Genomic DNA, 27,500 nt, shown 5'->3' with positions numbered 1-27,500 from the left:
ACACAGATACACACACACACACACTCACGCTTTACACACACACAGACACACACACACACACACTCACGCTTTACACACACACACACACACACACACACACACTCACGCTTTACACACACACAGACACACACACACACACACACACACACACACACTCACGCTTTAAACACACACAGACACACACACACACACACTCACGCTTTACACACACACAGACACACACACACACACACACACACACACACACACACACACACTCACGCTTTAAACACACACAGACACACACACACACACACTCACGCTTTACACACACACACACACAGATACACACACACACACACACACACACACACACACTCACGCTTTACACACACACACACACACACACACTCACGCTTTACACACACACACACCCGCTGTGTACTAATCTGTGCGCATCACCTCTACACTAACCTGTTTCTGAAAGGCATCCTGCATTTGAAACAAGAAGTGACATTCAGCCACTTGGTACCAAACGGTCAGTAACATTAGGTGTGTAAGTGGACTGTACCAAATTCCAAGTAACGCTCAGAATGCAAATCACATTCTGGATTTCTTATGTAACCTTTAGGCTGGCTGCAACACACACACACACACACACACCCTCACTCTACAAAAGTCACTGCTAACACTCATATCTGTTCGTCTTGCCGGAGTTCTGGGCCCAGTGAATGTGTCTCTGAGTCTGCAGACAGGACAGCTACTTGCCCACATTACAACAATGCTCCACTCTTGTAATACAAACGTTAACCTGAACACTTGAGGCGAAGACACTGCATGGAATCCGCAGTTGGTTTGGCTGTGCTTGGTGTGTTTTGGTCTCCAGACTGCCTGATCACACAGCGATAGTCCAGGCCTTTGGTGCCCCTCTGGGTGGGAAGGACCTGGGTACGAATTCCAGGTGAACCTCGTGGAAACTTGTTCCCAGACTTACGCTCAGAAACTGATGAAATACCTCCACCACTCACTCAATCTACCAATCCATCCATCCATCCATCCATTCATCCACCTCTCTGTCTGTCTGTCTGTGGTGATATCCTTGGAAAAGTCTGGACATGGATCTTAGAAAAATGTTTACGTTCAGCTGTTCATGACACACGGCAGGGCATCAGTGTGCACACACCTACTACAGCTGGTCAGGCTGGTTGTACTGTACACATTGTACACAATTTACAACGCTTTCATTAACCAGTAGTTAGGGGCGTGGCTTTGGTAACGCATTAGTTAAATGCGTGGCATTGGTAAAGTATTAGGTAGGGGTGTGGTTTTTGTAAATAATTAGTTAAGGGTGTGGCTTTTGTAAATGAATTAATTCATATAATTAAGTTAATTCAGTTAATAGAGGAGCTGGTGTCCAAGATTTGGTGTGTTGTAATAGCCTTGGAGTTACAGGAGCAGAACAGGCAGTGTGATGCAACACAACCTTCAGCGGCTCAACGGCAATGAAGGCAGACCTGAAGTGTGTATGAAAAAGAGCACACACACTCACGCATGCTCTCACACACACACACACACACACACTCACGCATGCTCTCACACACACACACACACACACACACACTCACGCATGCTCTCACACACACACACACACACACTCACGCATGCTCTCACACACACACTCACGCATGCTCTCACACACACACTCACGCATGCTCTCACACACACTCACGCATGCTCTCACACACACTCACGCATGCTCTCACACACACACTCACGCATGCTCTCACACACACACTCACGCATGCTCTCACACACACACTCACGCATGCTCTCACACACACACTCACGCATGCTCTCACACACACACTCACGCATGCTCTCACACACACACTCACGCATGCTCTCACACACACACACACTCACGCATGCTCTCACACACACACACGCATGCTCTCACACACACACACACACACACACACTCACGCATGCTCTCACACACACACACACACACACACTCACGCATGCTCTCACACACACACACACACACTCACGCATGCTCTCACACACACACACACACACTCACGCATGCTCTCACACACACACACACACACTCACGCATGCTCTCACACACACACACTCACGCATGCTCTCACACACACACACACTCACGCATGCTCTCACACACACACTCACGCATGCTCTCACACACACACTCACGCATGCTCTCACACACACACTCACGCATGCTCTCACACACACACACACTCACGCATGCTCTCACACACACACACACTCACGCATGCTCTCACACACACACACACACACACTCACGCATGCTCTCACACACACACACACTCACGCATGCTCTCACACACACACACACACACACTCACGCATGCTCTCACACACACTCACGCATGCTCTCACACACACACTCACGCATGCTCTCACACACACTCACGTATGCTCTCACACACACACTCACGCTCACACGCACGCATGCTCACACGCACGCATGCTCACACGCACGCATGCTCACACGCACGCATGCTCACACGCACGCATGCTCACACGCACGCATGCTCACACGCACGCTCACACGCACGCATGTTCACACGCACGCTCACACGCACGGTCACACGCACACGTTCACACGCACGGTCACACGTTCACGCACGCTCACGCACGCTCACGCATGCTCACACACACACTCACGCATGCTCACACACACGCTCACACACACGCTCACGCATGCTCACACACGCTCACACACACACGCTCACACACACATGCTCACACACAGACACACACACTCACAAACTCACTTTACACACACACACAAACATGCACGCACGCAGACACACTCACGCATGCTCACACACACACACACACACACACTCACGCATGCTCACACACACACACACACACTCACGCATGCTCACACACACACACACTCACGCATGCTCACACACACACACACACTCACGCATGCTCACACACACACACACACACACACACGCATGCTCACACACACACACACTCACGCATGCTCACACACACTCACTCACGCATGCTCAGACACACTCACTCACGCATGCTCAGACACACTCACTCACGCATGCTCACACACACACTCACGCATGCTCACACACACACACTCACGCATGCTCACACACACACTCACGCATGCTCACACACACACACACTCACGCATGCTCACACACACACACACACACACACGCATGCTCACACACACACACACACACACTCACGCATGCTCACACACACACACACACACACACACACACTCACGCATGCTCACACACACACACACACACACACTCACACACACACACACACACACACACGTGTTCACGCACGCTCACACACACGTTCACGCACGCTCACGCATGCTCACACACACACTCACGCATGCTCACACACACGCTCACACACACGCTCACGCATGCTCACACACGCTCACACACACATGCTCACACACAGACACACACACACACTCACAAACTCACTTTACACACACACACAAACACGCACGCACGCAGACACACTCACGCATGCTCACACACACACACACTCACGCATGCTCACACACACACACACTCACGCATGCTCACACACACACACACACGCGCATGCTCACACACACACACACGCGCATGCTCACACACACACACGCGCATGCTCACACACACACACGCGCATGCTCACACACACACACGCGCATGCTCACACACACACACACACACACTCACGCATGCTCACACACACACACACTCACGCATGCTCACACACACACACACTCACGCATGCTCACACACACACACACACACTCACGCATGCTCACACACACACACACACACACACATGCTCACACACAGACACACACACACACTCACAAACTCACTTTACACACACACACAAACACGCACGCACGCAGACACACTCACGCATGCTCACACACACACACACTCACGCATGCTCACACACACACACACACTCACGCATGCTCACACACACACACACACGCGCATGCTCACACACACACACACACGCGCATGCTCACACACACACACGCGCATGCTCACACACACACACGCGCATGCTCACACACACACACGCGCATGCTCACACACACACACACACACACTCACGCATGCTCACACACACACACACTCACGCATGCTCACACACACACACACACACTCACGCATGCTCACACACACACACACACACTCACGCATGCTCACACACACACACTCACGCATGCTCACACACACACACACACACTCACGCATGCTCACACACACACACACACACTCACGCATGCTCACACACACACACACACACTCACGCATGCTCACACACACACACACACACGCACACACACACACACACACACACTCACGCACACACACACACACACACACACTCACGCACACACACACACACACACTCACGCACACTCACGCACACACTCACGCACACACTCACACACACACTCACACACACACACACGCATGCTCACACACGCAAGCTCACACACGCAAGCTCACACACACACACACACGCATGCTCACACACACACACTCACGCATGCTCACACACACACACACTCACGCATGCTCACACACACTCACGCATGCTCACACGCACACACACACACTCACACACACACTCACGCATGCTCACATGCACACACACTCACGCATGCTCACACACAGACACACACACACTCACAAACTCACTTTACACACACACACACGCATGCTCACACTCACGCATGCTCACACACACACACACTCACGCATGCTCACACGCACACACACTCACTCATGCTCACACGCACACACACTCACGCATGCTCACACGCACACACACTCACGCATGCTCACACGCACACACACTCACATGCACACACGCACACACACTCACATGCACACACGCACACTCACGCATGCTCACACGCACACACTCACGCATGCTCACACGCACACACACACATGCACAAACTCACTTTATACACAAACAAAAACACACACGCACGCATGCAGCCACTCGAGTACACATACTAATAGAGTGGACCAGTACCCAACATAAGACTCATGAAGGGTGAATCAATGATGTTACATAAAGAATTCGTGTGTGTGTGACAGAGAGTAAGACCAGGGTTCGAAAAACTGTCAGTGCACCCAAGCAATAGATCGCCTGTACACGAATCAGAAATAATGTTCACATCCAAGCGTCTGATGTGCTGTGGGTCTGCTGCCCCCTAGAGGATGTCCCCTAGCCAGCAAGATGGTAAATGAATTAATTCATATAATTAAGTTAATTCAGTTAATAGAGGAGCTGGTGTCCAAGATTTGGTGTGTTGTAATAGCCTTGGAGTTACAGGAGCAGAACAGGCAGTGTGATGCAACACAACCTTCAGCGGCTCAACGGCAATGAAGGCAGACCTGAAGTGTGTATGAAAAAGAGCACACACACTCACGCATGCTCACACACTTACACACACACACACACACACACACACACACACACACACTCACGCATGCTCACACACTTACACATGCTCACACACACACACACTCACGCATGCTCACACACACACACACACTCACGCATGCTCACACACACACACACTCACGCATGCTCACACACACACACACTCACGCATGCTCACACACACTCACGCATGCTCACACACACACACACTCACGCATGCTCACACACACACACTCACGCATGCTCACACACACACACTCACGCATGCTCTCACACACACACTCACGCATGCTCACACACAGTGGGTCTGCTGCCCCCTAGAGGATGTCCCCTAGCCAGCAAGATGGTGCCAAAATAAATGTCTAGATCACACAGTCCTAAATGGCCTGGATGGCACAGTGAAGCGTGTATGACATGTTTAGTAAATGTTCAGTTAACGTAAGGGTTCATCTTGGGGGTTAGAACTCATTAAGCACAGACACACCCCGATCTTTCTGCTCAGACACAGGCGGTTCAGCTTGTCTGCTCAACATTCAATCAATGTGGAGCATCCGAGTTCAGGCTCCTGGTGAGCACGCCAAGCCGACAGCAGCAAGGAACAGCTCCCTGAGGGCGTGAGGAAGGAACCTTGAGAGGAACCGAGATTCAGAAGACCACCCTGTCCTCCTCTGGGCCACGCTGGACAGAAAGCTTAACACCACATAAACAACGTGGCTTTTTGCTTTTAACTTTAACGTGCTACAAACATAAGAGCAGCTTGAGAAATGACTAAATGTGACAAATAAATGACTAAATATGACAAATGACAAATATTTGGAATTGTAATCAGGCAGTGAGAACCAGTAAGAAGGTCTGAACATCGCCATAGAGTGGATACAACTGCCTTTAATCTCCTCAGTAGAGCTACTCGGCACCAACACATCCCCCTGGTGGCAGCTTGGGGAAGTGCAGCTCTGGGTTGAGGACCAGTGACTTCTACCTTTGGTTTATTGGTTGTGACCGATGCGGACAGGCTCGGGAAGCTAAGAGCCACACACCTATAAGCTGCTCAGCCGCATCCGTGTCCTGGGAGAAGTTACATCGCGCTCATCGTGATCTCAGTCTTGTTTGGGTTTGTTTGCTCGAGCATGTCAGATAGAGGCACTGGCCATAATCTACTGAGTGATTTATAGACATGTTAGTAGCTTGAAGTTAGTTCAGTTACCTCCACAGAAGGGTTCGGGACGTGATCGGCAGGACATGTCCCATTCTTATGCTGCGTTTCAGCAGAACTTTCTGGACTGTGTTTGAGAAGTCCCGCCTGCCACAATCGATGTGTCATGATGACGATGTGTGTAAAAGAAAGGCATATATTCCAAACAAAGTGTTTCCAGACAGTATAATAGCAGAATAATAATAGTGGAACCACAGGGATTTGTGAAAAGGTCTGCATGGTATATGTATGTGTGTGTGTGTGTGTGTGTGCATTTTCACAGGGGAACACCTCTTTCTCCCTGTGATTTGAACTACACCTGGAGTTTCCATTTTATAACAAAGAAACAAACGTGCTTCTCAACCACAACAGCCATGTTTCTTCTCTCTCACACACACACACACACACACACACACACACGTGCATGACAGGAAGTGCACGGTGGCTCCACAGAGACATGCCCTGTATCACATAATACTTATGAGATCATTTCCCACTTTTCTCATATGTAAATCTGTATCCATGGCCCCACCCCCTCATGCCCAGAGATCCTGTCGACCACACCCACAGATGAGCCCCAGTTCTGTGCTTAGAGAGAGCTCATTTTTGGGGGCGTGGCCATGGACATCTGCACTTAGACTGAGACAGCCTTGCTCTGTAGGGCCTCTGTCCTGTTTGTTTTCATAGTGAAACATCTGTGCACACACACATGTTCGCTCGCACACACACACACATGCAGTCACATGTGCGCACACCCCCCCCCCCAACAAACCACAAAAGTACAGAAATTCTAACTGTGTTATAACTGTGTCCCTGTGCCCTTATTACACAGCTATTACACAAACTCCCCATACAAAGGAATGGTTTTAGCTCAGCTACCAGTACAGACTCCCGAGAAGACATTTCTGAAAATCACAAAACCATTACCAAGGCGGCTAACGACCTCTGTGTACTGGCCCGTTGTGGTTTTCCCATTATATTAACTGGTCATCAAACATGTGCCCTGGGTTTAGGGCAGGAAACCCTAGAGGGGTCAGAGGTTACCGTCTCATAGCCTTGCAAGTATACAAGGGCCGCAATGCACACTGACACCTGCTGTTTGAAAACAATACTGCATGGTTTTTTAGATCATAAAACTAATTATATAATTACATTATTAAATAATTCTGCGATGAGTATTCCCATTGCAAAGTTTAAAGCACCTAAAATGGTCAAACGGAGATTATATTTGTGTCTGTGCGCAGGTGAGTAACTGCAGTGTGTTGTAGTCACAGCTGAAGTACACACCATCAGGACATTGTGGACAGGCTCTGTCCTCTGCAGTGTGTACATGACACTGGAGTTAAAACTCAACGTGGCCCTGCTCTCGGGTTTATTCCAGGACAGACATAGTCCTGGCGGTCTGAGAGGACGTTCTGCCTCACACGGTACTGCCAACAGGAAGAGGCTTTGATCGGAACACGCTGTGCTTTTTAGACGCGTTTTTAATGTCATATTCCAGTGGCCACTGGAGGGCACTGTGGCGCTGTGAACCAGGTGGAAGGCGGTACTCTCACAGTAACACGCAACGTATTAGCTCATCCCAACCCCAAACACACACACACAACAAATCTACAATCACACCCACTCACTATTGCACTATACTATTACTCCACACACAGTCTCATGCACACACAAAATACAAACTCTCTCTCTCTCTCTCTCTCTCTCTCACACACACACACACACACGCGCGCGCGCAGAGATTAGTATCTTCGCGACTTCACCCAATTTCTTCCTTTCTCAGATAATGAAAAGTGAACAGGGGAGAGAAAACAGGCAAACAGACTCTCTGGACCACATGGGCCAGAGTCTCCAGACACACTACAAGGAAGTGAAGTCTCTCCCTCATTCCTCATCCCTCTCTCTCTCCACCCCCCCATACCTTCTTCCCGAAATTTGGATACTCTGCTCCTCAGCGTGAAAACGAGAAAGACAACCCAGCGAGACCACACTCACACGGTCCTGCTGTTGCTCAACACCCTGTAGCTGTCCCGCGTTCAAGACAAACAAGGCCGGCTCTGCGCCTCCTCGCAGCGAGCGGGACCGGCGCGGTGTTTTTACAGTAAACCACGAGCAGGAGAGGCAGAGAGAAGGGAGGTCACGTGTGGGAACACGGCGGAGGGCGTACCACCCCTCCCTCAGATGGAGGCTGGGGTCAGGGGTCAGCGTAGGGCTACAGCTCAACGCGAGTGGCTTGTGTGTTCAAAAGTGTGTGTGTGTGTGTGAGACTCTCTCTACCCCCCCACATGTTTCACTCAGACCCACTCAGTAGTCAGCAGCTGAAGGGACTCTGGTAACGGACCCCAGCAAAACAGACCCTGGTAACAAAGACTGTCCCACCACACACTAGCTATTAAGCAGGACCAGGTCACTGGGGCTGACATGACGTCTTCAGGACCAAGTCCCACATGATCAGAAACCTTATCACAAATAAAATGGACATTATTTAGTTAGGACTTGTTATTAAACGGATTACACTGGGAGACGTTATTCAAAGCCATTACACAATTACAAAATGTCTAGGCAGTCTTATGTCTTAACCAAAGACACAGAAACAAGAAATCATGACATGACTGAACAGAGAGCAAGAGAGAGATATGATCATGTACTAATTAACAAATATGAGCACTGAAGTGTGTGTGAGAGATCACGGCTGAAGTCTCTGGTTGCATAGTGAAATATGAACCATTCTCCACATGTTATCATGAGACTGGGGCCTCTGCTAGTTTTGTGTGTGTGTGTGAACCATAATCAGTGAGCTGTCAGCATTATTAAGTTGCGTTTGGACGACATCCCCTGGTGTGGCCAACAGTTGCATTAGGCTTCATTCTGCCTGCTCAGCTGGAGGTGCAGGGTTCCCAGGCTTTGCTTCCATGCCCCGCCCCTCCTAGCCCCGCCCCCAGCCCCGCCCCCGCCCCACCCTCAGGGCAGTGTGTACTCGTGAGCTGTCTGAGCCGACAGGCTGGCTGAAAGGCTGCGTTCCTGGTGATCCCGGCCTAGTGCGTCCAACGGACGTGCAGGATGAAATGGGACACTTCACCGTCCCCATTCTACTGCGCCAGGTCCTGGACGTGGTTCAGAGTCCGGGACACACCTCAGTCATGCTGCACGGGGGACGTCGGCAAGGAACACTCGCTGCCACGTCCACCAATCCTGCCTGGGCGAACACTACATGTGCAGTAGCTTCAGACTGCCAGACAGCAGGAGCCAGAGGGGTGTAGCGGGATCACCCTGGGACTGCTTGCCTGCAGGATAAACGTTTTCACTCTGCGCTCGCTGACATTCACTTTGTCCCGCTATAAGACCACGTGCACGCCCGGATGCGTCCTGCGCCCGCACGACCTTGCCCCGTCAGTCGTCAGACACTCAGAAAGGAGTAGCGGATTTTGACCAATGAAATCGCTGCTGCTGTCCCTCTACATTCTCATTGGTGGGAAGGGTGTGGTGAACCCCTCCTCATATCTGTAGCATGCTTGAAAACATGCTCTGGAACACTGGTGGGATAATCAGGACATACAGGGCTTCCAGACTGCAGGACTGACAGGGACAGAGTCCTCACATGGCAGGCGGACGGTGGGACGCTCTGCTATTGTGAAATTTGCCCAGGACTTTATTCTGTCCCCCTCCAATTCCTACTGCTACACAGTCAGATGCATCAAGCCCCTCCCCCCACTGCTAACTCTGCAGCCCACAACAATAAAGGATCCAGAACCGACCAGGTGAGAGACCCTTCTCTAAACCCCGTCTCTCTCTCTCACACACACACACACACACACACACACACACACACACACACACACACACACACACACACACACGCTGGCTGAGGGACCTGGTGTGTGACAGCAGAGAGGCGTACCCACCTGTGTGTGTGTTACATTGGCTGGGAATTCACAAAAAACCTCATTTCAAAAAGAGGTTGAAATAACGCCACAGAAATTCCACTACCAAAAGTAACGGCCGGAGAGTCTACGGACTGAAAGAAGCTTTTGTGCACAGACGCAGATTCAGCGGTCTGAACTCGCGCGCGCTGACTTACTACAACAACAACATTAATCACATTTCATGCATTCCTCAAATCAAAATAACATTTTGTGAATGTTGTTAGTGTGGAATAAAATGATATTGTAGCAAACAGCGATAGAGGACAGAGTAATGAACAGGAAAAATTATATATGCACACACATACTGAACAATTCTATTTTTATAGTAGAAATACTAAAATCACAACCATATGGACATTCCATACGGTCCTCTCACACACACACACACACACACACACACACACACACACACACCCACCCTGGTTTATAACCACAGGGAAGACACAGGGACAGAAATACAGTCTGTGATGAAAAGACAGCATTAACATTTGCTCTACACTTGGCCATGTGTACACACCTGTGTTCTGTGTGTGTGTGTGTGTGTGTGTGTAAACAATATTTAAGGTTCCTTTGTTGCATTAGTAGACGAGAGAGGCGGCAGTCCAGAGGAATGTTTGTTTGTATCTGATCGATGTAACCACACTGACCTGGGAGGAAGTATGAGAAACTATCCTCTGTGTGTGTGTGTGTGTACAACATTACTCTCCCAGAAAGAAAAAAAACCTCAACTTTTTGACGGTGTGTTTGTGTGTGTGTGTGTTGAGGGTTTAGTGTAGTGAGTTTCAAGTGATACCTGATATATACACACACACACACACACACACACACACACACACACACACACACACACACACTCCTCAGATCTACACTCAACAACAACAACAAATCAATCTTAGACAACTGTTTACAAGCATGTCACTAGGCATACCAGCTGCCCTCAAACACCCACACACACCCACACACACCATGACCGTGGGGGATGGGCGTGCAACAACCCACTTTCACTGAAACACGACTCTGTCCTCTTTTGTTAATTACAGAGACTAAAATCTACCCAAAACTCTACAAGAGTTACACACTGAGAACACATTTTACGTGCCTGAGAAAAGGTCTCGAGTTGTCAGTAAATTTGAGGTACGTAACGAGACTGCTGTAGACCATGGAGTTTACAGTCACAGTGTTTAGTGCCACAGTCTTGTGTAGTGATTCCAGCTAACATTAGCCATGGAAGATACAGCCTGAAGTAACATGTACTAGACAAGGTGGCTAGCTAGGTCAGTAACTCTGTGTTAAAGTGGAGTAACTACGTTAAAGTGGGAGTAACCGTGTGGATCTTTCACCACTCTTACATATTCTTCGTGTAATCCCTCCTAATATGACGAGTGGGTGTAGTGTAGTAAATAAGTGATCAATAGTGTAGTAACGTGTCCCTGTAGGGGAGTGTGTGGGTGTATCATCTGGAGGGGAGCACGGATCTCCAAAACACTCTCTGGAATAGCAGCTCTGTGACGATTAGTGCACAAAAAAGCCCTTAAAACACACATACACACACAAAAACTGAAATAAATGTAGGAAAGACACCAATACAACATACTTACACACGCACACATGCACACACACACACGTACATACATGCATGTGCAAGTACACACACACACACACACACACACACACGCACACACACGCACACACACACACACGTATACACAGAAATAGACATACACACAGGCAGAACACAATAACGTCTGACTTACTAGAGTGGGCTAGACTTACACGTAAGTTACAAACACACATTCTCAACAAAGGCCCTGCATTCACAACTGAAACACAGATGTGAGAGAAATGAGCATGTTACTGTGAGCATGTGTGTGCGCATGCGTGTGTGTGCAATGCGTGTGTGTCAGACAAACAAGCAAAAGGCAGATAAATCAGAGAATGTACAAATCTGTGTGTGTGTTCAATATCCAGAGCTGCAGAGGGGAACAAACCACCACAAAGAACGGGTGGGGGTGGGACACACCACAACTGAGTGAGGAGTGGGGGGGGGCATGTTGGTACCATCACAACACGCCAAGCACAGACAGACAGGAAAGAGGACAGATAAAAGACAAAGACTGAAATTACCGAGAAATTCTGGAATCAGAAAACAAAATGATTCACAGAGAACAATAAAAAGCCTGAATATAACAGAGAGAGAGAGAGAGAGAGAGAGAGAGAGAGGGAGGGAGAGAGAGATAGAGGCAGGAAGGGACGTGAATGTGAACAGGAACTGTGTGAAGAAGTGGCGTGTGTCGGCCTGCCTGGACGCCCACTGCAGCTCTGTCAGGATGGAGAGCTTTGGGCACGGGAACGCAGACGCTCACACCTGCACGCTGCTGACCTGGGAACTACGGAAGGCTCCAGAAAGGTCTAAGGGGGATCTTAGTGGGTCTTGTTGGTACAGAAATGTCTGTGTGAGACAAAGGACCTAGAAAGTCCCAAATGGACCAGAGATGCTATGGAAGCTTCTATAAGGACGTATGCGGGTCCGAGGTTCTGCAGAAGGGTCTGGAAGGGTCTGCATGAGTCCATGGGGAAGGTTTCAGTGGGGAATGTTCCACTCGTACGGTCCGTATGGGGCTAGACAGGGCAGGTAGCAGGAACAGATGTCTCGACGCATGAACACTAAAGCATGATGAAATGGATCTGTTTCAAGGTGCAGAAGAGAATTATTCATCAGCCCTGCGAGGACCCAAACAGCCATAAAGGCGTCGCAGCGCCGGCAAGTTTTACACGCCCGGGTCAAAATCAATTTATCAAGATGTGAAAACGAAACGCGCATCCCTTGGGGCGTAGGAGGTCACGGACTTCAGGCGGAGCAGAGCTGGTGGGCAAAGCGGCCATTTGACAAACTAACAAACACTAAACAAACACCGCACAGGAGGTAACGGGACAGTTCACGGGACGTCCGCCAGACAACGTTGCATCTCCGCCTCCTCCCCAGGAGCCTGGGGGTGGCGTGGGGGAGGGGCCACCAGGGGACGCCACGGTCCGCTGGTATTACACACAGGGGAGCACGTCCATACAGGCCAGCATGCTTATTCGCATCAGCCCTGGCTTACATTAAACTATACGGCTTTGCAGTAACCCGAGGAGGAGCACGTCCCCCACCCCCCCCTTCTCACACACACACACACAGTTTTAACAGACTACAGAGTGAGTTCACGCACATGCCTGATGATGGAAAGCAGTTCTAAGCATCAAAGGTTGTTTGTGTGTGTGTGTGTGTGTGTGTGTGTGTGTATGAAGTGGCCGTGTAGAAGCTGAAGCCAAGATTGGGATACATGTGCCGCACATAAGATAAGAATGAGTGGGAGAGAGAGATAGAGAGAGATCCCCATCTCAGACAGGGAGAGAGAGAGAGGGACATGAAGACAGACAAAAATATGTAAAAATGAAAGACTATCATATCTTCATGACAGAGTGGAACTGAGAGAATCCGAGAGCACTAGACACCACCAGATCTGCACTCCTGAAGTTTAGTCCACACTGCACATTGACATCAGTGCTGATGCGTTTATCAACCTAGTATACACACACACACACACACACGCTTTCGTTCTTTCAATCCCTTGTTCTGTCTTCTGAAAAGAGAAAGTTACAAAGAGTAAAAACAAACGAACAAAAAGCAGACATAGGCGGAGAGGAATCTAAGGAGATGGAGGGGCAGTGAGCGGGGGTAACGGGGGAGTTGTGGGGCAACACCAGCCTTCCAAACAGGAAATGACCCGACCAGGGCTGAACGACAGGAGACCTTCCATATGGAGCCTGGCGCTGACTAACGCGTGCACACACCTTTGTCCATCTTGTACCCCCAAACACAAGGAGAAATCAAAGGCACAAAACCAGAACAAACAAACACAAACAACAACAACAACAACCACCTCATGCCCATAAGATCCTGGTTACTCAGCACATGACACGATCAGGTGTGTGATGTGATCAAGACCAAACCAAACAAGAACATAACAGAACTAAACTCTAAGGCAGAGAAGACGCTAAGGCAGAAAGAGTCGATAGCAGACATGACTTTGGCCAGGAGCCCGTGTTCCCCATTTCACAGTCAGGGGAGAGCAGTGGAGTGCAGAGCAGCTGCACAGTGGATGCAGGCCACCACAGATGGCGCCTGTTAATGAAGCCTACAGGTCTCACTGTAGAGTGCTTGGACAAAGATAAAACACAGATCTACAAATGAGATAGTCAGGATAGAGCCCACACACACACACACACACACACACACACACACACACACACACACACGTATAACAAACCAGGAGAAAGAGAAGGATGAAAGACACAGCCTCATAAAAAAGGGAAGAAACCAGCTAAACCTCAGCAACAATGCAAACAGACGTGTGTGGGGCCACAGGGCCAGACCCCCAGAGACAATAAAGTGTGTGTGCGCGTGTGTGTATGAGGGAATACTTTATAATCCTCCATGGATGCATAGTTGAACTTGGGCGTGTGGGTGGAAGTGTGTATGGCAAGGGGTGACCGTCCCCGAGTGTGCGTGACACTGTGTGTGTGTGTGTGTGTATGAGGGAATACTCTATAATCCTCCATGGACACACAGTTGAAGTTGGGCGTGTGGGTGGAAGTGTGTATGGCATGGGGTGACACTGTCTCTCCCTCTCTCTCAAGCATATGTGACTCTGTGTGTGTTTGTGTGTGTGTGTGTGTGTGTGTGTGTGTGACCCCCACATGGATTTTTACTGTGTACTCGTTCTTCATGAGATGAAGTATTTCCTAACAAACAAGTGCTAATGGCAGGAATTACTGACAGTATTTAGCCTGAGACACTCATACACACAGACTTGTATTTACCCTATGGCGCGCACACACACACACACACACACACACACACACACATTTGTATTTACCCTATGATACACACACACAGATTTAGACTTGTACTTATCCTATGACACACACACACACACACACGCGCGCGCACACACACACACACAGGCTCCACCCAATGACTTGCATAATGGAAGTTCAAAGGGTATTTTTGTAGACATGTTGTGATTGGACGATAACTGTGAAACCCACCTATTGGTGAGCTCTCCTTACTACCAGTGCTGTCGTCAAGATGAAGAGTTTCACTTCCTTTTGTCAGAAAAAAAAGGTGATTTTCCACCACTAATTATATCATGACCATTAATTTCCTACTGGCAATTGAAGACTGTGTGTGTGGGTGTGTGCGTGCATGCATTGTGTTGCCTGGTATAATTTGATTGTAGCACCACATCACAAGGTGTGCATCCTCACACACTACACCACACTTAATCGCTTTGATCTGGGGTAACTACACCCCTCCCCCACCAAACTGCAACACGCACACACACACGCACACAAGCCAGTCATGGGGCATTTACACGTGGCCCTCTCTGGTTTGCCTGGTAGATTGATACCCTTCTGCCAAGCTTTGATTGGTGGAGGTTAATGTGCTTTTAAAGTGTAACCCAGGGGATTGATATGTATGTATGCCATTTAACACGCAGGTTTGTGTTTGTAAAGATGGAATTCCAAAGCCAGAGGAAAGAGTCTTGTATCGTTAATATGTGAATTTGAACCTAGTTGTAACTCACACGCTAAAAGAGGTCAGTATGCAGATGCCCACGCTTGTGTGTCTGCGTGTGTTTCAGTGTGGACGCCGATCTTTGTACGTGTCTGTGTGTATCTGTGTGTGTGTGTGTGTGTGTGTGTGTGTGTGTGTGTGTGTGTGTGTGTGTGTGTGTGTGTGTGTGTGTATTTGAGGCTTCTCTGAGCTGGGTTTCATACTTTTGTGTATATTTATGGCATATTTGTGCGATGACCCTAAATGTACAAGTGTGAGAGTGTGTGTTTGAGAGTGTGAGGGTGTGTGTGCGTGCGTGCGTGTGTGTGTGTATTTCCAGACTCCCAGAGGAACATAGTGAGACACTTCTATCAGTACATTAAACGTAACACTCTATTACACTGCTATGACTCATTGCAGATAGATAACATGCACAAGTTTCTCTCTCACTCACTCACACACTCACTCACACAGGAACCATTTAACTAGAACAATAGTTTACCTTGAGTTCTTGCCCAAACCAGTCCCTGCAAAAAAAACAAACAAACCAAAAAACAGAACCAAATAGCACAATTCAGCCACTTGTAACATTAATATATGTTACACTATTCAAAATAACCATTTCTGCATTTTAATAAAGCAGATATAATGTTCAATTTCATCCTCTGTTTTTCAGACAAGTTAGATAAACACCTCTGGGACTGTTCACACTAGCGATTACAACCTCAACCAATAGCGTCGTCTGCTTCAGACACTCACTCACAAGCCCAGCCAATAACATTCCATGTTTCATGGGTGCAGTCAAGCCTGAGTGAACAGATGTGGAGTTGGCCGCGAATCCCTTCAGCGAAGAACTCATTTCCTACAGTGCGAAGTTTAAATGGAACCGTTTTCTAAGGTAAACACTGTTTTTTCTCCATCTAATTAAAACCAGATACACAGAATTACAGGCAACACAATAACACACACACACACACACAGGTTGCTGCCTTCATTTTGACTTAAACATGCAGTCAGCTTCACTCGCACTCCAGAGCATCTATGGCCTCTCCCCCACTCAGAAACTCCCCCCAAGCCAGCTCACATCCACCTTATACACACACATACCCTTTTATATCCATACATACCCTTATATATCCGTATATATCCCTATATATCCGTATATACCCTTATATATCCGTATATACCCATATATCCATAAATATGCTTATATATATCCATACATACCCTTATATATCCGTATATATCCCTACATACCCTTATATATCCGTATATATCCCTATATATCCGTATATACCCATATATCCATACATATGCTTATATATCCATATATACCCTTATATATCCGTATATACCCATATATCCATACATATGCTTATATATATCCATACATACCCTTATATATCCGTATATATCCCTATATATCCATACATACCCTTATATATCCGTATATATCCCTATATACCCATATATCCATACATATGCTTATATATATATCCATATATACCCTTATATATCCATACATACCCTTATATATCCATATATATCCCTATATACCCATATATATCCATACATACACTTATATATCCGTATATACCCTTATATATCCGTATATACCCATATATCCATACATATGCTTATATATATCCATATATACCCTTATATATCCGTATATATCCATACATATGCTTATATATCCATACATATCCCTATATATCTGTATATATCCCTATATATCCGTATATACCCATATATCCATACATATGCTTATATATCCATATATACCCTTATATATCCGTATATACCCATATATCCATACATATGCTTATATATATCCATACATACCCTTATATATCCGTATATATCCCTATATATCCATACATACCCTTATATATCCGTATATATCCCTATATACCCATATATCCATACATATGCTTATATATATCCATATATACCCTTATATATCCATACATACCCTTATATATCCGTATATATCCCTATATACCCGTATATATCCATACATACACTTATATATCCGTATATACCCTTATATATCCGTATATACCCATATATCCATACATATGCTTATATATATCCATATATACCCTTATATATCCGTATATATCCATACATATGCTTATATATCCATACATATCCCTATATATCTGTATATACCCTTATATATCCATACATACCCTTATATATCCGTATATATCCCTATATACCCTTATATATCCATACATACGCTTATATATCTATATATATCCGTATATACCCATATATCCATACATATGCTTATATATATCCATATATACCCTTATATATCCATATATATCCATACATATGCTTATATATATCCATATCCAAAGACGATTCCAGGTGAGTACATCTCTTACTCGGTATGCCGCGGTTACATATTCAACATTGTAGCAAATTACACACTGTTTCCATAGAAACAAGACGTTTGGGACAGCCGTAAAGTGACTACTCTTTACCTGTTAGTAGGTGAGGATGAAGTCAGGGCCAGAACACACAAACAGCAGGTGACTACAGAAGCCACCAAACTACCAGTACGACAGGGGCCGTTTGGTCACTCTGTACACAGTGCAAACACAACGGTGACTCAGCAGTTTTCCCTCCATACTCGCGACCTCTAGCAAGCACACATGATGAAGGACGTCTCTCCAAACGTCCTGTTTCCCTGGAAACCCTGTGTGCTTTACTACAATGTTGAATATCTCTCTCACACACACACACACACACACACACACACACACATATACACCCCACCTGCTGTCAGATGAAGGGCTGGTACAAAACCATTATGAACAATCCCTCAGGCTAACCTCATACTCTTCCCAGTTCAAGCAGGAGGGTTGTGATGGAAAAACAGGCCCTGTTTACTGGAACTACAGATGACACGGGGAAACAAGGCCTGAAATGAAAAACGTGTGTGTGTGTGTGTGTGTGTGTGTGTGTAGGACCACGGGTCCTTGGACAATTGGGACAAAAAAACCCCAAAACAAATCTATTTTCCCTTTGAATTGCTACACGCTGTGACTGTAATATGCTAATATGCCCTAAAAGCACACCGGAGAACCTTTGCTTTGATTCGTTGTTTTGGTAGCATGCGGACGCTGTGACTGATGAAAACATCTCTAACAGGCTCATGTGGGCAGAGAGGGCGGGGTCAGGGTGCTGGAACCGCCTCCAAAACCACAGAGTGAAAATGTGTTGAAAGAGAGGTAGACACAGGAAGTGTGAGAGAGGGTAGAAGAGATCAGGGTAGACAGGAGGGGAGGAGAGAGGGAGAGAGAGGGGGAGAGAGAGAGAGAGAGAGAGAGAGAGAGAGAGAGAGAGAGAGAGAGAGAGAGAGAGAAGAGACAGTAACCAAGAGAAGGTTCATTCAGCCAAGTTCAACAGGAAGCCATGAAGAGCCAAAGATTATTGAGAGGATGAGGAGGAGGAAGAGTGAGGGGGAGGGGCTCCAGAGTCTGCTCAACTGTGCCCAGTCAAACAGAGCTGGAAATATGAAGCTTGAAATATCACTTAGAAAGAACACTAAAGACAAACTCAACACACTGCCTGCATGTTTGAAATGACATGTTAATGAAAAGTGATTGGAACCATGGAAGCTAAGCTGGGACTTCCATGATGTGGAGTATTCCTCCTGGTGTGAATCTCAGTCGCGCCACACGGCGTCTGTTAGCAGGGCTGTATGAGGGTGCGGTGGCCCGTGTTCTCTGGTGGATACTGACTGCAATCAGCACAAACTAAACATGGACAAAACTGTCAACGATGCACTTTGAAAATCAGTCGCAAAGTGCATCACCGCCAAAACCATGCTGCTAACTCTAAGCTGCGCTAGCTCATGTTTAACTTTCCCACCATACAGCTATGCTGTACTTAACCATCCTGTTATGTAGCTACATTGTTTTCTTAGGCCCATAGGTGTGTTAATATTGGTAGCTCCTTGGTTACGGCCAAATTATACATTTTTCCATTGTAGCGCTGGTTCGATTAGGGTTCACTCTGACCAGCAAACCAAAAGGTGCAAACAAAAAACCGGATGGATACGGTCACCTCCGGACTGGACAGGTGTTATGACATACACACGCCACAGTACGCAGACGGCCTGTAACTCAGAGGAACAGAACAAGACGTGGTCTCAGCGTTACCACCATCAGGGACTGCAGAAGCATCTGATCGCCGTGTGTTAGCCAGTACACGAACGCGGCTCATCTAAGTGATTCTGACCCATGAAGGCAGAACTTCTGCTCCACAGTACATTTGTCTCTAGTTAATGAGACACTGATTATGAAACATCTCTCTAGTAATGTGTGTCAGTTATGTTTACTAGCAGCTGCGGCCATGACGCAGTTCCCTGCTGTAAACAGGACGTTCAGACTGAGTCAGCGTTTGGGAGACACGACGTGGGTGAAGGGCGAAGTGAGGGGCCAGAGATGGTGGTGGGGACTCTGCTCTCTGCTGGTAGACGAGTGAATGGACACACCTAAGAATGGTCAGGAAGACCCCAGCACCCCTGAATGGGCACCTTTAAATATACTTTGGCTTGAACCGCAAAGCAGGGCAACACACACACACACACACGAAACCTCCAAGGGTGTTGGTTTGGGATACATTCAAGGGTAGAAGTTTGGCTCATACCAGATGACCTTATGGAGAAAAACATGAAAAGGTGTAGTATACTGAAACAAGAAACACACACACACACACACACACACATACACACACACACACACACACACACGAGAGAGAGAGAGAATATCGTAAATAAGTTACGGCACCAGCACTACAGAGTGAAATAGTGGAAAGCCCAGAGCGGGGTGGTACTGGTGGTACTGGTGGTACCGGTGGTACTCGTTTGAGAGGCTGCACTGGGAGTTGAGCTCAAACCCACTAAAGTCTCATGGTCACAAATCACTCTCCAGTTGTTTAAACATTTTAAAGACTGAAGATTAAAGACTGAAGATTAAAGACTCAGGTGGCTCTCATCAGCCCCTCCCCCGCCAGCAAGGGAGAGACTCAAAACAGAGAATGAGTGAATCACAGAGACCCCGAAACTCCTTTCTGCAGATCCTGTGGTGTGTGTGTGTGTGTGTGTGTGTGTGTGTGTGTGTGTGTGTGTGTGTGAGAGAGAGAGAGAGATGAGGTGCAAGCATGGTAAGTATTCCTGTCGTTGTGACAAGACACAGATAGAATCCAGAGATATCCCCCCTCAAATTCTTGTTAACCCGTTCAGTACCGCATAGCCACCTCACCCCACCCCACCCCTCCACAACCCTTTCAGCCTTCTACTTTGGGTTCTGCTCCACTCTCGCTGGCTTGTCTCAGACTGCCCTCCACCCTCTCTTCTCCACCCACGCTGCATGTATGAAGTCATGGCACCGACGCCTGCCGATACTGAGCTGACTGACATCATGTCCAGGAAAAGCTTTGCACAATTTTGCTGGAACACGTTCTCTGTCTCTCAGACAAAGAGGGATCAGGGGATGGGTCACTGTGCTAGGGGTTCGGGCTTCTCTCCCTCCCTCCCTCGTCTGGTGCGCAGGGAAAGAACATGCTGTCTGTTCGTTTTAACAGAAGTACCTGATTATCAAGTTTGCCTGAGTATGACTAATCGGAGCCATGCAGAGGCAGCAGTGAGAGGGGAAGCCAACCATTCCGGGGCAGCTACAGTGTCTTCCAGCGCTACGCTGGGGCTGTTGCTACGCCGGCCTGCGTGATTGGTGATCCCAGAATCTTAATGGCAGAAGCAGATGTTTATTAATGTCTGTGCAGGCGGGCTCGAGGTAGCGGGAGTGTTACGGTAACGTTATATCACCCCTGCTGGTTGGGGAGTACATGGGCTGCTGAAGCGTAGGAATGCTCATACAATGGTGTGTGCGTCTCCCAAACACTCCGCTACTGGTCACAACACACGGCCGAGTTCACGCACACCAACACTGGGACATTAGAGCAAAGCAACGAGAGCATCCATAACCGAAATACGTACTGCGTGTTGACTGTGAAGCGCCCTTGGGTACTAAGAAATGCACTTTAAGGGTAACTTCACAACAAGCATTATATCACGCATCATATATCGTATGCAGGACCAAGTTACCACAGTCCTTGTTAATATTCCTGCAAGTACCTGTAATATCCTGCAGCAACTGGCTCAGTGTCGTCTGATTGGTCAGTGAGCGCGTGAGGGCCCCAATCAGCTCCTCCTCCACCTGCTCCTCTGCGTGACTCCTGCCCACATGCGTCTCCTGGCCCAGGGAGTAGACATACACTAGCAGAACCAGCAGGTCGTCCACACTCAGCTCATCGTCCCCTCCACCCGCACCAGAACCAGAGCCGCTGGACTTCACGATGGTGAGTAGCTGTTTCAGCACGTCCGCCAGTCCAGAGTCTCCCAGTGCCTGTCACACAGCAGCAAATTTACACCACTCAACCAAACAGGTAAGGGACGTTCTAGGCACCTAAGGAGGAAAGTGTGCGTTCGTGTCTCTGCTGACAGGCAGAAGGCCAAACAGCTCACAGAGTCAATGAACCGATAAACCTGAATGAAGAGAAAAATGGAAATGTACATATTTTGAGGTGAATATTTGTGGTTTTGCCCACACTAACAAGCATTACAGTGCTGCACGTGTGTGTGTGTCTCACTTATTACAAACCTGTGCACAACCTTCTATACCTGCTCTTTACCAGACAGTAGATTTAGGCTCAAGAGCTGTCAAAGGTCCAGCAGAGTCTCAGCACTGCATTTTATGTTTGGCCGAGTCTGCAGTAAGAAACTGCACCCCGGCTGTTCCAGTGGCGCGACCCTTCACCCCGGCCAGAGCAGCAGTGATAAACCACAAGGCCACGCCCCCCAGCACAGCAATAGCAAAGCCGTCAGATATCAGTGGGGTAATAATGTGGCCATAAAGATCACACACGAAACCTTTTTTTTTTTGCACCAACACCCATCGCATCTGAAAGTGTTTTATGCGTCCTGGCGAATCCTGTAGGTGTTTACCACAGGCTGAGGCTGAAAATAAGACCAGCTGACAGAGAGAATGAGACACGTTACCTGGGCTCCTGCAGCAAGAGCAAACCAATTCAGGAGGGATCAGGAATGTGAGTACCCCTGGAGTGACCCTGCAGTGGTTGGGCGACCCCGCAGCCTCGGCGCAGGACTAAATCACACGATGATGGCGTAAAACACAAAAGCTGTCTGGATTTTCTGGTATTTTTCACATATTCCTCTGTGTTCACATTTTTGACGCAGTAAAGCTGTGTGGTGATTTAGCTAATGCTGCTCAAATGTTTTTCTGGGGGACCTGAAAGATTTATCGTGTGTCCTGACTTCCTTGTATAGCGCTCACCAAGGAAATCCAGTGATACAAAAAAAATGACTAAATAATTTTTAAAGATAAATAATTTGTAAGGACATACCACCCAAATCCTCTGGTGTCTATGACATAGAGGCACACATCTGACTAAACAGAACAGAGAAACGCGCTTTGGTCTCTTTATACTCGTCCCTCACGGATAAGAGGAACATTATCGCAGCCAGTAGAGTCGCTGTCTACAAACCAGACAATGACTGCAGTGAAGCTTGGTGAGCACAGAAGACCGAGCGCTGACCCACCCTTACCCACAGGGACACAGAAGACGCTGCGAAGACCTTCAAAAAACGGAGCTTTCATAGTGCTGACTGTCCGCATGGGGGACACACTCTAGTCAGTGAGGACACAACTCACAGATCTGGAGAAGGAACCTGCTGAACTCCAGAACCACGACTCTCGCGGTTGGATTCCATCGGGGCGGAGAGCAGGCCGAGCCTGGCTCGACTCCGCGGGTCTATTGCATCTGGCCCAGGTCCAAGAGTGCGGATCCAGGACCTACCGAACCTGAGGAGAGACACACTCATAAAGATTGGAGACGCTGTGCTAAAGGGGGCGGGCATCAGCTGTGGGCATCTGATCCTGCTTATCAAAAAATTGTTGGCATCCCAACTGAAATTAGTGACCTGTTTTAGCCACCGGAGATTTGTGGGTAGAGTTTCACAGAGGCATGCTGGTTCTAGGAACCCAAGGACTTTGACACCCAGGGAAAAGGTCATTCAATTTCCAAGGGTGGGAGGGACAGGGATCACTAGGAAATAATTGGAAGTCCATTTAAGGTCATTCTCAGGATTAAAACTGCCTATACATGGAGGTTACAAGGAAAAAACAGAGAAATGTCTGCTCAGAGGCAGTGCAGACAAACAGTGATTACGCACGAATCGTGCACTAATGCACACTAATAGACACCGGGCATATTCTCTAACTGCACAGTTCATTTGTACATTCGCCCACGAAATTTGGAAATGTATTTCCGCTATCACAAAACTAATGGACTACTTTAAAGATATGTTGCATGTTTTAAAGGCATTTTGTGATGAACATAACACTAATGTTCCAACCCACAGGCACGAACTGACAGATATATTACGTTATCATGTTTAGAGCACTTCCTGTGTTTTCAACAGAATAAGAAGCTTTCCTCTTTAAGGGAGATGCTGGGGTGCTGATTGGAGCTTTAATGTGGTAGCTGGGGCCAGTGTGAGAGGAGGAGGTCACAGACCCGGTTGTGCTCAACAATCAACCAATCAAAACAGCAAGCGTGCTGCATTTCGTCCAATGAGACTCCTCTGTCTGAGCAAACCCTGAAGAAAGGTTTCATCAGGTATCTCCAGTAAATGAGGACACATAGTACACCTGGAGGGCGTACTATGCCAGGGAACGCTCCAGGAGGATATATCTGGACACATCCGCCTCTGTCTAGACAGGGCAGGACGAGACTGGCAGGACAAAGTGATCAGCTGGGCAGATGACCTGCGTCACACCTGGCCTGCATCAGACCAGGCCACACCTGGCTTGTGTCAGACCGTCGATGCTAACAAAACCCCATCCTGAAGGTAGGAGCGTCAGGGTCGGAGGTCATGTGAGGTCGCTGGAATGATGAGGCCTTCTGAATCACTCTCATGCTTACACCGCCTGGCTGTGTGTGTGTGTTAAATCACGATGATCAGAGAACTGATTCTCTCGTACATGTGATGAAAGAGCATCACATGTTCCTCTCACACTGTTCAGTCTGCAGCGAGAAAGCATGGGGCGCGCGGCGAGAGGAAGTGTCCTCACGCAGGTTCTCCTCCACGTTCCCATCAGCCCCAGAAACATGACCATACAAAGCGAACGTGCAGACAACGATTAGGGAAACACAGGTGTCCGCTGTCCACCCGAGCAAGGCAAGGGCGGGACACAGAGACAGAGAGGGACAATCCTTTGCCTCTGGATAGGCCACACCGATAACGAGGTGTGTGCGGCTGTTGGAGTGATCAGGGCACTATTAATATGCCCTGGTATGTATATGTGTACACCTGAACACCTGATACCTGACTGCAAGACAAGTTCAACATTTGGTTGCCCTAAAAAGCAGTCTGCTTGGACACACACACACACACCCCGATACAGTGCACACAAACACAAACTCTTGGGAAAAGGCTAGGGGTAAATTTACAGTGGTTGACTTAGCGTTCAAGGTCGTTATTTCTCTCAGCCAGATTCTTCACGTTCCTCTGGAATACGCCAGCAAGGCCAAAGAGATCAGGGGCACAAAGAGACTTGATGGAAGAATGAAAGAGGAGAAGAGAAGGCCCCGCCTCCAGCCCCTCCCCACTGTCCTGCGGGCCCCACCCCCAACGGAAGCCTTCGGCAAGCCATCAGTGTCCTGTGCAGAACGGGAATGTCCCAGTTCACAGCAGGCGCGTTCCTTCAGAGGGCTGACCAGAGCGCGCGTGTGGCACACCTTGCATGCATCGTTACCACGCAGCTGCACGCAGCCGAGCCGCTGATGCCCTGATAAGCGAAGAGAGAGACGGAAAAAACAACAGCAGCTCAAAGAAAAACAACAAAAAACCAAAAACCCCACCGACTGAAAACAATGCTCAGATCAGCCACGGCTGTAAAAAGACCTCCGAAGACGCTGTGAGCTCGCTAATCAGAGGACGTGGACAAGGTAGCAGGCAGCAACACAACCAGACAGGTTCTCCCAGACCAGCTGGCGTGGGCGCCAGTCACCAGCTCCAGTTACCTAACGAACCTGTATTGTCAACACACGCAAATGCCATTATCTCTAATTACCCACAAAGCCCATTACACACTGTAAAGCTAATATTAGCATACCTCTAGACTATAATTATGGCATTGAAAATGGCGTCCAATTATATTCCCACTGAAACAGGAATTATCGTTATGCTTCTTTGCATAACAGAGGGAAACTGCAATTGTTCTAGTAATTGCGATGCTCTTGGGATCCGCGTCATTACTGCACAAGGTTAGGGAAAAGAAAGTGACTGGCTACTGCCATCCCGCACTGCCGCAGGAGGAGCGATTAATCCAGACCAACGTCATATAATCACCCAGTCAGGCCAAATTTACACAGTCCGATTCAGAGAGAGGTTAACTGAGAGTGCGGCACCCACGCCTCCTCTCGTGCTCCCATCCAATCAGACGAGGCTGCCAGACTCCGCCCGGCGCATGCATACTAGCTGTCTCAAACAGGAAATGAACTCCAGATGGACCTCTAGAGGGAGCTGAGCCCTGCTGAGAGAGAGAGTGTGTGTGTGTGTGTGTGTGTGTGTGTAGTTTGGCACTAACCAAAGCCAGGCGCCTTGCCCTGCACAATGGAGCCCTTCTCTGGTCCTCAGGGCAATGGGGACTCAGGGGTACAAATGAGGGGGCAGCCATTTTAGGAGAGGGAACCTGACTGATGTAGGTGTGTGAGAGATAGAGAGTGAGAGAGAGAGAGAGAGAGAGAGTGAGAGAGAGAGAGAGAGAGAGTGAGTGAGAGAGTGTGTCTACTTTAGGGTCTTTTATGACTTGGACATGGAATTGTGAAAACCAAAAGATGGGTCTGGGTGCTTTGGCTGAGACTGGCTTACTACTAGCCAAAATGTAAACAGACTACAAAATATTAATGTGATGTCTGAAATTCATGTTGAACGTATGCACACGCACGCAACTTTGGAAAAATGGACAAGGAGACCATTAGAGTGGTGAAATTTTAAATAAATATCAGTGCAGTGCACACAAAAGGACATGCAGACACACACACACACACACACACACACTAATTCCACTTTAAAATAGGAGTAATTCTTCAGGATCCCATTGTTTGCAATAACCTACATTTCAGGAAAGTGCTGTCAGAGTGACAAACTGACCTCCATCATTTGATGCTTCGCTCG

At 47.9% G+C, this 27,500-nt stretch overlaps 1 protein-coding gene across 1 annotated transcript in view; it reads right to left on the bottom strand.

Annotated features, from left to right (window-relative positions):
• The window catches only part of scfd2 (sec1 family domain containing 2), a 72,560-nt gene that overhangs the window by 22,037 nt on the left and 23,023 nt on the right, over positions 1-27,500 (bottom strand). Inside the window, exon 5 of the mRNA XM_027022626.3 lies at positions 22,374-22,644. Within this exon, the coding sequence (XP_026878427.2) occupies positions 22,374-22,644 (271 nt within the window). The remainder of the gene's footprint in view (positions 1-22,373; positions 22,645-27,500) is intronic.

The sequence above is a fragment of the Electrophorus electricus genome, chromosome 7 (genome assembly GCF_041902795.1).
Source record: "Electrophorus electricus isolate QZ-2024a chromosome 7, ASM4190279v1, whole genome shotgun sequence".
In the NCBI taxonomy this organism is placed as follows: Eukaryota; Metazoa; Chordata; class Actinopteri; order Gymnotiformes; family Gymnotidae; genus Electrophorus; species Electrophorus electricus.
The sequence above is the reverse complement of the archived record's forward strand: the minus strand, read 5'-3'. Positions and strand labels throughout refer to the sequence as shown.